This window comes from Streptopelia decaocto (genome assembly GCF_964273445.1).
Source record: "Streptopelia decaocto genome assembly, chromosome: 1".
In the NCBI taxonomy this organism is placed as follows: Eukaryota; Metazoa; Chordata; class Aves; order Columbiformes; family Columbidae; genus Streptopelia; species Streptopelia decaocto.
This window is the reverse complement of record NC_138663.1, coordinates 151783901-151799899: the sequence shown is the minus strand read 5'-3', so window position 1 is coordinate 151799899 and position 15999 is coordinate 151783901. Positions and strand designations below refer to the sequence as shown.

At 35.9% G+C, this 15999-nt stretch overlaps 1 protein-coding gene across 1 annotated transcript in view; it reads left to right on the top strand.

The window, feature by feature from the left end:
• Positions 1–15999, top strand: part of MYO16 (myosin XVI) — a 379702-nt gene that overhangs the window by 196878 nt on the left and 166825 nt on the right. Inside the window, exons 12-13 of the mRNA XM_082054681.1 lie at positions 1852–1917; positions 5259–5386. Of these exons, the coding sequence (XP_081910807.1) occupies positions 1852–1917; positions 5259–5386 (194 nt within the window). The remainder of the gene's footprint in view (positions 1–1851; positions 1918–5258; positions 5387–15999) is intronic.

Sequence of the window (15999 nt, the reverse complement as noted above, 5' to 3'; positions counted from 1 at the left end):
TACACTTGACAATCATGGTGTCCCTGTTCATAGCTTATTCATAACTTATTTCTAAATTACTGAACAGCTGAGTAATATGTTAATGTGAAACATGCAAATGGTTTTTAAATGTGTAAGTGGATTTCACTGTTTAGACTAAAGGAATATGGGGAATCGGCATGTTGCTGTGAATACCTTTGGAATTTTGGGGACTTCAATTATCACAGTATCACAGTATCACAGTATGGTTGGGATTGGAAGGGACCTCAAAAGATCATCTAGTCCAATCCCCTGCTGGAGCAGGAACGCCTAGGTGAGGTAGCACAGGAACATGTCCAGGTGGGTTTGGAATGTCTCCAGAGAAGGAGACTCCACAACCTCCCTGGGCAGCCTGTTCCAGTGCTCTGTCACCCGCACTGAGAAGAAGTTTCTTCGCAAATTTAAGTGGAACCTCTTGTGTTCCAGCTTGATCCCATTACCCCTTGTCCTATCATTGTTTGCCACTAAGAAGAGCCTGGCTCCATCCTCATGGCACTCACCCTTTATATATTTATAAACATTAATAAGGTCACCCCTCAGTCTCCTCTTCTCCAGACTAAAGAGACCCAGCTCCCTCAGCCTTTCTTCATAAGGGAGATGCTCCACTCCCTTAATCATCTTTGTTGCCCTACGCTGGACCCTCTCCAGCAGTTCCCTGTCCTTCTTGAACTGAGGGGCCCAGAACTGGACACAATATTCTAGATGGGGTCTCACCAGGGCGGAGTAGAGGGGAAGGAGGACCTCTCTCGATCTGCTAACCACCCTCCTTGTAATATACCCCAGCTGTTATGGCATTCAAAGATAATAAAAATTCTGGGGTTTAGGGTCAATTCCTATTTTGAGTATTTGTTTTGCTTGATCTCACTTTTAAAGGTGTCAAAACCAGATAATTTTAACTGAATTTAGGAGGATCCACAGATACTCAGTATTTATAAAAAGGAAGTCTTTTATTTTAAAATAGGGAAGATTTTACCTAAGAGGATCTCATGCCTTGCTCTGGCATTTTCCTTAGGTTAATGGAAATTCATAGGCAGTGATCATTAATATTCTGCTCAATAGCAGCCATCATGCTTTGGTAGAGCGTCAACACCTTCTGAGACAGAGGCCTGGCTTTTTTGCATTCTAAGAGCATGATATGGCAGCAGCTACTTATGACAAGTACAGCAGCAAGGGGGACCTACAATCTTTTACTTAAGTACATATTTCACATATGAGTGTTTAAATAGGAAACAGAAAATCTTGGCACCTTTGCAATCAGTGGATGGTTTGCTATTTTTATTAATAATATAGCCAGGATTTTTTTTTCTATATGTGTGTACAAATGTTCACATACACATGCACATGTAAAAATACTTACACATGTAACAATAGCTCTGTCCTATCCCACAAGCCATATATTTTAATGTATCAATTCTGCATAATCAGTATAGCGTTTCTAAATTCTGTTATCAATCCTGTAAATAAATTTCTTGAAGAACTTGTTTATGGGGTAGGCATGTCAGATTTTTGTAGTTTAACAAATAGTAAATTACAAATTAACTTTCAAGTAATCTACCAATAATATATGCAGTGCAGTTTTTCTATGCATAATTTTCAATTATGAAGAACTTAGTTTTGCTACAAAAAGAATAATTAATGCTGTCTGAATTGTAAATTTAGGTCTCCATTTAAAATTATAAAGTTCAAAGCTCTGAATTCACACATTTTATTTAATATGTTGATAGTTAGATTTAAGCAGCTTTGCAAAAATTCTTTTCTGGAAGGAAAGAATTAGCCTCCTTAAAATTTTAACTTATTATTTAATAAAGCAATTTATCTTATTCTTTTTTTCAGACCTACATTGGTGATATACTGTTGCTTGTTAACCCTTTTAAAGAACTTCCTATTTATTCTACCATGGTAAGCATTCTCTCTTTAAAATGTTACAGTGTGCAACTTTTCCAGTGTAATCATATAGTTCATTTAGCAGGCCAAACCTCTAAGATTAATTAACATATATCTGCTTTTTTATGTTGGGATCATCCTAGTTCTAAATATTTTGCAAAAAAAAAATAATTTCTTCCAAGATGCCACTATTTTTTCTGTGTCTTATTTGTAAAACAGCCATCTTGCTAATGCTTTCCATGAGCAGCAGCACTTTCAATTATTTAAAAATAATTCCTTCTACATAACACGACCTTGATGGTTTCTGCCACTGCCAGACTTGCAGAAGTAGACACATACTTCATGCAGTGGTTGTTTGAGTTCACACCCCACTTGCCCAAAGCACAATTAGAGAAATAACAACCTTGAATGGTGCAGAAAGGCTCAAAATGACTGTCTGTGCTCCACACCAGGCCATTATAGGGGGCTGTCTCACGGAGGTTGCTTGTGTTGGGCACAGGCAGCCCATGGGCAAAGGACACTTGGGTCCATGTGTGCACTGTCATACACATCAGGCCACTTAGGAAGCGCTACAGATGCTTCTCTCTTGAAAAGTAGTTCCCTTATCTTTCTAATCTTCCTCTTATAAAAAAGAGTAGTTATTTACAAGGGGCTTGTTTTAGTCCGTAGACGTTGATACTAACTTAAGTGGACTTTATAGATCAATGAGAGTAACATAAATTCAATTTATTTGATCTCTGCCTCATCACCACTCAGCTATTTTAGAGACAGACCACTAGCATAACTGTTGATTTCTTCCTCCCTCCCCGTAATTTTCTCATTGTTCACTGAGATCACATTGCTGCACAGAGATCAGGTTCACTGTTGTGTTAGGGAGTGTTCAAATATGTTTACTTAGCTTACAAGAATTATAAAGGGTTCAAAATTTGGTAAGCAAACTAGCCTCTGTTTGCTATGTCATGTGGCTTTGTGTTTATCAGTAGTAAATTTGAGAGAAAAAAATACTGTGACATTCAATGGCAGTAGTAGCAGATTCCAAGTTGGGAGACTAAATTTGGTTTCTAGAAATGGAAATCATCCATCATCCCAAAGGTTTAAGATTATGATATTTTTTCCTGTCACTGTGTATTTTACATTAGATACACGATTTTGTGCACCAAGGGAAAACTGTAAAGAAAAAAGAATTCAGATGGTAGGCTTCCATATTAAAATTTTTCCTGAACGTTTGCTGCTTCTTCTCTTGGCCTCTCTGTGATAGATCTATTTTAGCAAGTTTAGCATGAGACACTTTGTCCTGTAATTGTTTGGATCACCTTGGATCATCACGGCTTTTACTCCATCATTATTATCTGCATGGTATTGTTCATTAGGCAGCTATTTCCCAGATGATCAAAAAAACATGGTTGTGAAATAGCTTTGTTTTCTCTGTTTTTGAAATGCTCATACTGCAGCAGCTTAGCTGGTATTATTTTGAACTCTGTGTTATTGGTCTGTATATTGAAGTATTAAAAATTGATGATATATCTGTTCCTCGGTAGACACTGACATGCCATATGATGTGGCTCACTAGTTAGCATTTTTGTTTCAGGAATGTGGTTTGTTAGCTGTCAGAAACAGAATGGGCAGGACACTATCTTTAAAACTAGGATGAAGCAATGAAAAGGTTATAATGTACATTTTTCATTAGCAGCAACACTCCAGGTTTTATTTTCTCTCTTAAAAATACTTTTCATAACTTCTGGGCAATCTTTATTTTGTTATGCTGCACTGACCCCCCACACTTAGCTCCAATAGAATACTACTAAAAAATATTTTTATAAGCAATTATTCACTCTGAAATGACATAAAGAATCATATGTTAGTGGACATTGATATACGTTGCTTCTTATGCAATTCAATGCGATTGCTAGATGACAGCACTAATGCATTTTTACATGGAAATACAATGTATTACTACACTATACATTAAGGTATCACTATTCTACTAGGGATGTGCAGACACCACTTCAAAGGTATCATAGTAACTGTTTGTAGAAGCAGCTTGTGTTATGGTCATCCTGTTTTGTTACATTTGTGCAGCATTTATTTGTGTATGATTAGGGCAAATATATCCTTGAAAATTGTGTGTTAGAAAAATATGCAAACTTGCAAAGCACTTGCCACAGTAAGTCTGTGAAGGTTTTTCTTTCTGTTTTGTGACATGATGAAATGATTCATTGAGAATCAGTGCGGATTTAATCTTGTATAGTCTGGTAGCTTTAAAGTCCTGGATGAGAATAGGGCCATATTTTGGAGGATTCATTCAGTCACAGCATTGTAGATGCCCCCAGACTCAATAGTTTAATATCTAAGTAAATAAGACACGCATAGGACAGGACAGGGTGATTAGTTTGTAGAAAGGAGCAAATACAAAATGGCACTGTGGTGGAAAGGCTGTTGGAGAGAACAGTTGGGGAAATGGGACATGATGGAAAGGAAGGGATTTAAGTGGTAGCATCCAGTATCATTCTAGATGCTTCATAGTATTCCAATTGTCCCCCAGCTGCCATGGGTTTCTGTAGAGCCTGTGTTAACTTTCGAAACCCATGTGCAGGTCTGATAAAAGCTATATAAAAAGGTAGCTAAAATTAGTTATTTAAGGATATTTGTAAAATGGTATGGTGTTTCTGCTCACAATCTTATCTAAATCACATTCAGTATTTTCTTTATTACATTTATTTATTCTGAAGTAAAAGAATTGTAGATATTAGCAGACTATCTATTTTTTCTAAAATCTGTTTGATATTAGCTGAAAGGACATTAGGATATCCTCAGAAAATAACTGAGGTTCAGCAGCAGATAATTGGTTATACTCATACTTAAGCTTTAAGGATAGTACATGTTCTAACTATGTGTATCACAGAAGTTATTCAATATTGAAGAGAGAGCATTCATGGAAGACTTCTCTGTCTTGTAATAAATGAATTAGTTTATAACTTAATCCTTTGATTTCAATTTTAATTTTTCATGATATTATTATATTTCATTTTGTAAGATTTTTAAACCAAGACATTGAAGAAGTATAAACATGAGGCATAAAAAAGTAACTTACTAGGTTTTGTTTTACTCAATGCACAAACCAGTATTGTTGAGTCCTCTAGTATATGTTTATTTTTGTATCTTAATTAGATCTCTATGCTTACAGCTCTGTTTGCTTTAATTAAAATCTGAATTCATACTGTAATGGTACCACATATATACGTACAGAGATTCTGTTCATAATGCTTAGAGAGCTTTACAAAAGACCCAGGATTAGGGAGGTGAAACATAATTAGTTTGAAATGTATTGATAATGTTAATTTTCTACATTTTTTCAGGTCACCCAGCTTTATTTAAGTAACTCTGGAAAATTATGTTCCTCACTTCCCCCACATATATTTGCCTGTGCTGAAAGAGCTTACCACATGCTATTCCAGGAGCAGCGTCCCCAGTGCTTTATCCTCAGGTGAAAATTTATCTTTCTATTAACTAATTTGTAACTCCTGCCTTTCAGCTTTTCCCCCCAGGACTCAGCAATTGAGATTTCTATTTTTTTTTTCCTCCAACTGATTTCTTTATGTGTACTGATCTCTGTATCATACATTAGAGCAAAATAGAACTGGAAAAGGTTTAATTACATCTCAAGTTCATAAATTATCTTGGGGAATTCCCACTCCATCTAGCTGCATCTAATTAGGAACAAAGAGTTAATGGTAAAGAATTCAAAACTGCTCTGTGTGTTTGCTAATATAACATGAATCAGGATTAGAAATAGAATCTAATGACAATAAAAATGAGAAGTCCTTGTCTAAATTATAAAACTCTGAGTTGGTGCACCTGTATTGGAACTTCCACTCTACCTCACAAATTTGTGTGGCCCTGAGGTTGTAATTTACCTCTTCAACTTCAGAATGGACTTTAACTAGTACCTTTATTCACAGTGTTGTTTTAATGATAAATAACTTCAAATTTGTGAATAAATGTATTAGAAATGTCCAGTGAAACAGCCTCATCTGAATATATGAGTTTTACAATGGTGAAAGTTTGTATTCACTTGAAACTTCTGATCCCCAAATCTGTTAATCCCTTTTTTTCCTTCATCCTAGTTGAAAACAATGAGTCTGCTGAATTTGATTTAGTTGCACAAATTTGTTGGGCAATCTTGTCCCTTTGACAACTGCTGTTGGCTGAAATATTGGCAAGGGTTTACAGAACTTCATGGGCTATGAGAAAGAAAAAAAATGCTCTTGAACTACCTGTTATTGTAAGATAATTGAATACTATGAAATGGAGAGGATATGATACTCAAAAGTAGCTAATGATGCTGGTTTAGAGCTGCAAGAATTAAAATTAACACATAAATACAATCATATGCATCCCTTTTCTATTGCATTCTGTTTATGTGGATACGGACTCCTGTGATTATTTGATGTTCTGTATATAAAGTCTTCGAATACATCTGAATTTTGTAATTAAATATTTCTTTTAAAAGCATAGTTTATTTAAAAAAAATACTTCAGAAGTTTCCAAATTATAAATGTATAAATCATTTATGTGTGGAACTGACTATTGATTGGCTGAAACAAAAGGTAAGCTTTTTATAACCTAGTCAGAATGGAACGGATACTTATTTATCCAGTGTGCAGTGACATTTAAACAGAGGTAAAAACAATATTAGGAAATCATTACTGTATGTTCATATTATCATCTTGTAAATATTAACTCTTTCTTTAGGTATAACAATATTGATAAAAATAAGAAATATCCTAAGGCACTGTTTTCAGCATTTTCTTCAAAGTATGAACTTGAGACACTGCTAATTGATTAGAATCTTTGTGAAGTTGCCTATAAGTGTAAACAGAGAAGAAGTAGAAAATATTACTTGGTCACACTTCAAGAAAAAGCCAACTGCCAAGTTAAGTGTTGTGTAGTAATACACAAAGAATATTGTACTTATTGATAAATGGCTTTGATATCAGGAAACAGTTGCTACTGGTGGTTTCATTTCAGTATGTCAAGGCATTTATTAAGCCCCACTGTCTCAATCCCTGACCAGCCCACCGTAGCTTAATATAAATCAGAGACCTGATGGAGAATGTGACAAGAGAGTGGTCTGTTCACATCAGGACTTGGCAAGACATCTCTGTATCACATCGAGGCAACCCACATATATACCATCCTAAAGTATCCTTTATGTGGATAATTAATTAGAGCTAAAGGTCACTTGTGAAAATGGAACCTGAAAGGAAAGCATCTGGTAATTTGGAACAGGAGATAAGTATAGCTGCAACTTGACAGAAATAGCTAGAAACAGTTCTTTGAAATACCTTTCTTCTAATAGCACTACATGAGAAAGCAGAAGGGAATTGAGATCTTTTAGAAATTCATAAAGAGGTATTAAAAATGGGATATTCATATTATATCAGTCCTTCGGTAGAATCTAAATAATTCGCGAAAAGTAAAGGTGATATAGGAAATCTCCATGTGTTTTGCAGCAATAATAATAATAATCTGAAAAATATTAATGATGTAACTTAAGTTATTAATCTACCTTCTTTCTGTCACCTGGTCATGTGTGTGCATGTGTGCATTTGTGGTCAAAATGGATTTCTACTTTCTTGCTAATTCAGCTGTAAAACAACATTAGCTATCAGCAAGAGAAGGTTCTTCCACCACTGTGAGGGCTGATTCATTGATTACTTCTATGCTAATAAATATCATGGAGCAGGGTGGACTTTCTGGCCCTGAGGGCATGTGGCATAGTATCCAGTCAGTTTTTCTTCGATTTTCCACTTGAAGAGGAGTTTGTGGAGAAGTTTTCAAGATATTAGTTTCATTTTCTATCAAACCAAGTAACAGCAATTCTGCAGTTCTGAAATACTCCAAGCTTTTGTGTTTTACTTCTTTTTCTTCCGCCTCTTGTATCAAGCATATTCTTCATTCCTAAGTAAGAAATTCTGTGATTTTAAAATACCTCCATTAATAAAGCTGAGTTGTGGGTACATTTCCAGGCATCCACATATAGCGCGATAAGTGCACCTAGTAACAAATTTTAAAGTTAAAAAAATACACTTACCTCTAATGTACAATGACAGGCTGAATGAAGATGAGGGAGCTCAGAGAAGCTCTCTGTAGCTAGACAGGCCATTTCATGTAAGCGCTCAGAAGGAAGGAGACAGTGGATGAAGAAGTGGAAAGGATTCATAGATCCATGAGAATGTTACACTGGAATAAGGTGTCTACAAGAGCTTCTGCCCATCTACCTTTGCGTGCTCATTTCCTCATTTCCGCACCAACCTTTGTGCCAACGCAAACATTCAGGTGGTGGCCTGGTGATCTGGGCTGAAGAAATACTCTCAGGTCAAAATTACACCTGGGAGGGTAGTGGTGATGCTGAGGAGCTATTTTAACCTGAATCCATTCTAAATCCAAATTCTTCTACAAGTGAAATGAGTTCCCAAAGCAGGTCTGGTAGGGCCCACTGCTTTTGGTGATGCCTTTGGCTTAGACTAAATAGTTCCTAGAATCCTTGTACTGTGTTTGCTGCTGCTGTAATATTGGAATGGTTGGCCTGAGACACTGTCCAAGTCAGAGCTCTTACAGTGAGGAGTATCGGGATGCCACATAGGAAAATAATCCCACAAAGCAGAAGAGTGCTAGTTTTGTTTGGTTTTATTAGTAGCATGTAAGTTCAGCAACAGCAGATGATCTGTGTGGGCATGCACTGGTCTCAAGATTAAATTCCCTTGATATCTGCAAGACATGCCATTTTGGCGTATGAGCACTCCTGGAATCACACACTGAGAATACACTTTTGCCTTATGTTGTCATCATTAGCAAGTGAAACATGATGCAATTATACAGTAAAACTCTTCAGTCTATACTACTTTGCTTTTGCTTATAATGCTATCTTATAGTATAAGTAAGTATAGTATAGTTAGTATAGTAAGTATAAGTATAAGTATGGTATAGTAAGTATAGTATAAGTTAATATATTTTATAAACATAATTATGCTTTACTTTGTAAAGATTTTACCATGAGAGGAAGCTACTGTTTTGATGTGCATGTTGTGATATGATATGCAGCAGTGTGAATTAGTACCATACCAGTATTTTACTTTTTGTCTGCAATTCTCAATATTATTCTAGCTTAACTATTAGCTGCCAGAGAAAGATCAAGTGATGGCAGTATGTAAAACTCTCATCTGAATTTTTCCTGAAAAGTTTGAGTTTATTATTTTAAAAAGTAGTAATTTCTTTATAGGTGTCTTTTATTTTATTTTCAGTACATCGAGCTACACACAAGATTTTCAAAAGGACTAGGAAGAATATCTGAAACTGTACTCTTATTAAAGTTAATCCTTTCATACTCATCAAACTCTGTAGCTTGTTTATTTTGTGGAGATAAAGTTTATTTTCTATTAGCAAAGTGGTTTGTTTTTTGTTGTTGTTGTTGTTGTTGTTGTTTTCTGCCAAAATGTAATTACAGAAAGATACTTCCCATGAGTTTAGTGGCCATTACTAATGATTCGTGAATTACTCTTTTATTGGACACATACTATTGCTAATGAATTCTGCACATGCAGCGTAACCCTTAATGATACTGTTTTTCTTAGTCTAGTAATTTTTGCCTCCCATATTTTCTCAAGAGATGATAATGAAAAGAGATGAAGGCATCTGAACTTGCCTGAGTTGGAACTTAGCTGCCTAAAAGTCCAAAGCCTTGAAAGCCTTGCTTAAACCACCAGACTACTTTCTGATCTTGAAGGACTACTTCAATTTTCATCCCATTTGTTTGTTCAGATGTTCATAATTTCTGGCAGGGCAGAGGCTTACAGCACTATTCATGCAGGTTGACTGGCTCTCCCCAGGCAACAAAGCAGACAGCATAAAATGAATGGTCTTGTAAAATGAATCACCCATTACATAAAATATTATACATAAATATCAATGGCAAAGTATTCCAACAATCGTACAATTGCAAGTAGATAGTTCACTTTGCAGAGGCTGTGTATGTGGTATGAATGTACAGAAGATAGAATGGGCAGTGGACACTGAAACATCTTCTGCAAGAGCAAAGGAGCAGACAGTGCCCTCCAATGTGTTAGCTCAAAGCTCCACTAATTCTATCATTGCTATAGTCTTTATAAATTTCATGTAATTAAGAATATATCTTGTAAAAATACTTACTAGCCCCTAATTTATAAATTAAACAAATTTATCATTTCTGGTTTTACCTGCATTATGTTAAAAACCTTACCTTTCCAGAATGCAGATTTAGCAGAGATTTGAGATAAGATTCTTAGTGTAACATTATTACATACTGCTAGTGAAAGAGAACCCTCTGAAAACCCAATGGCAACCCTTCTGTGCCAAAACTTTGTTTTTCCATGGTAAAAATGTTATGTTTTAAAGAAGCTTTAGAATTGCATTTTAGGTTCTACAATTTCCAGCAATGTTAAAGTACTTTATTTTGCAGAACTTTCATAATGTCCCATTTAAACTGTGTGAAGCTGTGTTTTCATCTCCAAATTTAATAAAATAGTTACTACTATTTCATTTTAACATTGCCTCTTTCAGTTTTCTCTATGACTTTGGTCTTCTGCTGCTATCTATTCCCCTAAACATCCTATTAAGCTACTGAATTGATTAAAAAAAGGAAAAACAAAACAAAAATAAAACTCTCAGGATAATCTGGATCAGCCTTGCCACCTTCTCTGTCTTTTCACACTTTACTTACTTTCTTGTCTTCTGAAGCTATACTCTTAATTTCCTCCACACAGTTACCATGTTGCAAGAATTTAAATTGTTCTTCCTCCCCTCCCCAGTCACTTCACATCTGATCAAGTGTTCACTCACTGAAATTCAGTGTTTTACAATCCGAAAGAATTTGGATAAATTCTTGAAGGGTTTACTACCAGTTATTCACAATTACTTCTATTTTATAGAAAGCCACCATCGTTTATGTATCCTTAACACCAAGAGCTGACTTTGTATGAACTTTGTATGAAAGTTACAAAATAAAATAAGATGATGTTACATTCTTAAATAGGTTGACTTCTCGTAAAAACTTCCTTCTATCTGCATTTTTCTCCTGCTGTTCATGATATGAGAATGCAGCAAGCACTGATAAGATAAGTGAGGAGCTGTCTAGGAAGCCTAAGTATAGTTTATTGGTTTGTTAGAAGCTAAGGATCCTTAGTCGATGAAGCCAATGGTTTATGGGATACTGATGGCTTAATTTGCTGAATCAAAAAAAACCACAAACCAGCCCATAATGAATATATCAAATGAAATGTTATAATTTTGTATGTGTTAGCAGCCAGGAATGTCAATATCCAATGGGTTTGTTGTGATATAAATTACATTTTTAAGCCAAATAATCTGGAACAGAGACAAATCCTTGTCTTTTAAAGCAGAAAGCCTTGAAAGCTTTTGATTTCCTCAGTTTGGCATCACACAGACATTCTGTTCAAGTTAATAATCTTTAATTTTCGAATTATAATTCAATGTATTATAAGTGCAATGGTCTACTGCAGTACAGTTATAGATTTGGACATCTTATTAAAAAAAAAAACCAAAACCCAACATTTAGAAATGTGCTTTCCAGTTTAGTTTACTTTAGAAATATAGTTTCCAGCTAACACACAGGGTTGTTCAGTTACAGATAGCACTACTGATGATATAAAACATGTTATTTAATATTTAGCGATATCGCTTACACATATCTACTTCAAATATCGAAACCTCAGTCATCAAACAAGAACCAGTGTCTCGTTTACATTCTCTGCACACTGAGAATAAAGAAATAACCGTGACCCTCCAAAAGTGTGCAAGCTTACTCTTTCTCTTCCCTAGCTATATCTTACTATCAGGATGGGAACTTGTAGTACTAAATTTCACATCTTCCTTTAAAACTGGTGGAAATCTTACATGAGTGAAATCTGTTGGAAGTTTTCCAACATTTCTGATTGTAATTCAAGTAATGCAGGAGTAGGGTTGTTTGTTTTCTTAAGTATTCCTGCACTTCTGAATGTGGCACTTTTGGTCAGAACTGAAAATGAAATGCAAACAATAAAACCCTGTCACTTATATGTTCTGAAATGGCAGGTACATTCCTCCTTACATGCTTTATGTTGTGTCATTTTTTTCCACAAATAGATGATTTATAGCATTTATTTGTACTGGAATTGACACCAAACCACAATGATGCTGTTATCTGAATTCATAAGTATATAGATGAAACTGACTAAAATGCAGAAACTGAGGGTATGTAAGATGTACTTCTCAGTACTTGCAGGAATTAATTCTTAAGATTTTGCCTGGTGCTTGCTATTTTCTGACTATTTTGGGTGGGCTTAACTACTTCTACGTGATGGTTCTGTCTGTCCACATCTAAGTCCCGCTCCACCCAATAACTTTTGAACCTGTTGGCCACCAGCAGCCACAGAGGTCTCAGAGCTGGGGTGTTCACACAGGCTTTGTAGTTTTTGGGGAGCTGTCCTGAAGGCGGGTTGTACCTCCAACCACAGCTGTTCTGAAAGGTGACATCCAGGCACTTTGTGTGGACTGTCCAGCAGCCACGTGCTTTAGCAATGAGCTCACTGGTGTGAGCAGTGCCAGTAGCCCAGCTAGACTGGCCCAAGACAGCAGAAAAGCTGGGTGCTAATCCAAGTGCAGTGGATTTGCAGGGTGTAGCTTCTTTGGTTCCTCTGGTTGTAGAACACCTTGAGTTGTTTGCCTCTCACGTCTTCGAAGTTTTGCACTTTTAATTGGACTTTTTCCTAACAATTTTAGTTTTTAATGTTTTATTTAAAAACAGAGTTTGTTTTTCTAATTATGAATATTATTTTAAGATACGGAGACTAGAGGTGTATTTAAGGTCCTACTAAAAAATTAATGAAATATAGTAGGAATCAGGACCTCCCTCAGGTAGTTATATAGGAAAGTTACAAAGCCAAAGGAGGAATAAAATGAGTATTACTGGAACTTCCCTAAAGCCCTTTGGTAGCACAGGATTTCAAATTCTCTGTTCATTTTCGTTTCCCTTGGAGTACACTATCTCTGCTAATTTCCTAATTTAACCTTCTTTATCTGTGAAATAAGCCAGCTTTGCTTTGTCTGTTTCATAATGCTTTCTAATGAAGTTTTGCTGGGGAAGAATGCTTTTCTGCTGCAATGTTAACTTCTCCTCCACTTTGATAAGGCAGTCCATCCAAAAGTCATAAGAAACCAATGTTCATATTGTAAATTACATTATGAAAAAATACAGTGTTGAAGCAGTTATTTAAAACAGAGAAAAGGAAGTGTTCTCTAAGCATAATTAAATTGTTAAAGCAAAGATACTGTGGACAATGGGGACATTACAAAAAATTTTACTCCACCTCAAAGTAAATGGAATAAATAAGATCTGGCTCAAGGTAACAAATTATTTTTTCATTGTTAAATTATTTATTGCCCCAAATGTTCCAAACAATTATATCAGCAATTGAAACTTTACCTAACATAGCATTTCTTTCTTGAAATCCACAGAACAACTAAGTGACACTGTGTCTCCCTTTCAGCAACCAGGTTCTTAGTGAATCCTGAGCCCCTCTGGCAACCACTTGAGTCAATAAGCTCCTGTGACACTGCTGGACAAAATGTCAGTCACTGTAAAATCAACAGTTGGGCTGAGAGTGTCAAATCTTCGTAGTCGCTGCAATCTTTGTGTCACTGCAAGGTTTAGGAAACAGAAATCTTGGGAAGAAATATTGAAGAAGGGGCAGCAACTGTCCACTTTGTGAACTCTCGCATGGTCCTGTGTTATCTGGGCCACAGTTAGCTTTCAGTGGAAACCAGGACAGAGCTTTATTTAAAAAGGGAAACAAATTAATTGTTAAGTGTGGAAACTAATGGTGAACACTCTGTTTCCTTTGTTCTGTTTTCTGTTTGTAATTATAATTTGCATGCCTGCTTTGTAACACTCAAAAACAATCACAAGCGTATCAAATGTTACTTTAGCATTCCTTCTTCTCCTCCCCCCACTTCCCCTCCCAGTTTTTCCACTTGTGAGAAAGATTTTTTGATTTTTGATTTTTTGAAAAATAAATCCATCCTACTAATCCTGGAAAAGTCGTCTGTTAAAGAAGCTACTTTTGGTAGATGAAGATTGGCCTAAGCAAGCAAAATAATAAAAGATTACAAAAATTTGTTAAATTTTATGTCTTGTTCAGCCCTCAGAATGATACAAATACAAATATTTATCTGCTGGATATAAAGGGCAGTACACATTAGACAAGCTGTGAGTTCTTACAAACTATGAATTAATTCAGATCTGATTTTCAAGCATATATATGAACAATTCTGCTCAGTGGCATCGTCTGTAACTGTGACTGTACTAAATTTCAGAGAGGTTTTAATTTCAGAGAAGTTCCTTAACAGCTGAAATAACCAAAGAGCCACGGTTTCTAACCTTGTTGGTAAGCTGTGGTATAGTGATAGCAGGTTGCAGCTGTGATTTTGGATTAAGTATGTTGTGGAGGGACAAAATTATTTCATCATTGTGACACACAGGTGCCAGAGGACTGGCCAGTGTTAGTGGGTGGTAGGAGTGATGGTGCAACATAGATTTATATCTATCTCTAAGCTCACTGACTTTCTGGATAACACAGGCATAGGATCTGCGATTTGCAAGAGTATGAAATGTCTCTAGCGGGGAGGAGTATCACAAAACTAATGCCCTGTTTCACTTTTTTTTTTCTGTTCCTGTTAGTGTTAACAGGCAAAGAAACATGGAACTTGGACACAACTTTTATAAAGACAGAAGGGTAATGTTACTTCTTAAGAACAGAGGCAGAATGGTACAATTAACATTTGGAGAGTGAAGTCATCAGAAAGTCAGAAGCTGAAGATCTGAGCAAGGGATAGTGCACTTACAGAGCAACTTCTCAATTCTGTAGAGATACTGTTTTCATTTTAGCTATGACAGTGGCATTCTTGACTGGAAATTATTTCTTTCGCTCTAAGACCTTGTTTAAATACAGGTTTGTGTCCTATTATTTGAGGTCTTTGCATAGCAAATATCCAGGTTGCAAACCTTTGCAGTCTTGGACCACAAACATCCTACTGATGCCAATAGGAGTTTGAAGTCCAGGGTAAGACTCCAGCTCATCATAGAAACACGATGACATAGGTAAAAACAGTTTGACACATCACATATAGTAATGAGACATCTGTCTTGTCACCTAAGGCTACAGTTTACCAGGCCAAAAAACAAGATATTCACCAGAGCTGCATGTACATCCTGTAAGAGTTGAATGACATTAAATGGTGCAAAGATCCCATCCCTGTCTAAATATGAAGACCTTTTTGTCCTTCCTTCTTTTGTTTCTTCTTTTATTTAATTTATTTCTCCTTACAAGTGAGATTTGAAAAGATAAAGCAATGACCAGACAGGTACTGTATTTTGCTCCCCTCTCATTTTCAGAAACTGAACTATACAGATAACTGACTGACTAGCCAGCATGGCCATTGTACTTGTGAAAAGTCTAACTGGCTGTTGTAGAAACAACCTTTTAAATTTGGTCAAGCAGATAAGCAAAGGAGAAGCATCAGGTTACGTTTTGTTTGGTTCAGTTTTCTAAAAGAAAGCAACTTTTTATAATTCAAGTAAGAAATTATTACATTAATTTCTTAACCAAGCTTCACTAACTTTATTCTTCACATCTCTTTTGTTTCTTTTCCTTCCTTTTCCATGCTTAAAGCACACCATTGAGTTTGCTTCTGTCCTCCATCCCTCCACTTTTCTATTGTTTCTTCCTACCTTTGTTGTTCATACTGTCTTTTACCTTGTCTTATTTGCTCATTTTACCCCTCAGAGATTCTCATTCTCTGAAATATTTATTCCATACCATGAGCAAGAAATTAAGTGAAACAGGATCACTGAAGTCAGTGTATTGCACTGCAGAAACTGGGCAGTTTGTAAAATCAATAATCTTTTTCTTCCTGTTCCTTTGCTATTTTCTTTCCCTCTTCCTCTTGTATTCTACAGTTTCCTTTCCTTCTGACTGCCATCTTTATCTTTACCACAGTAGTTCC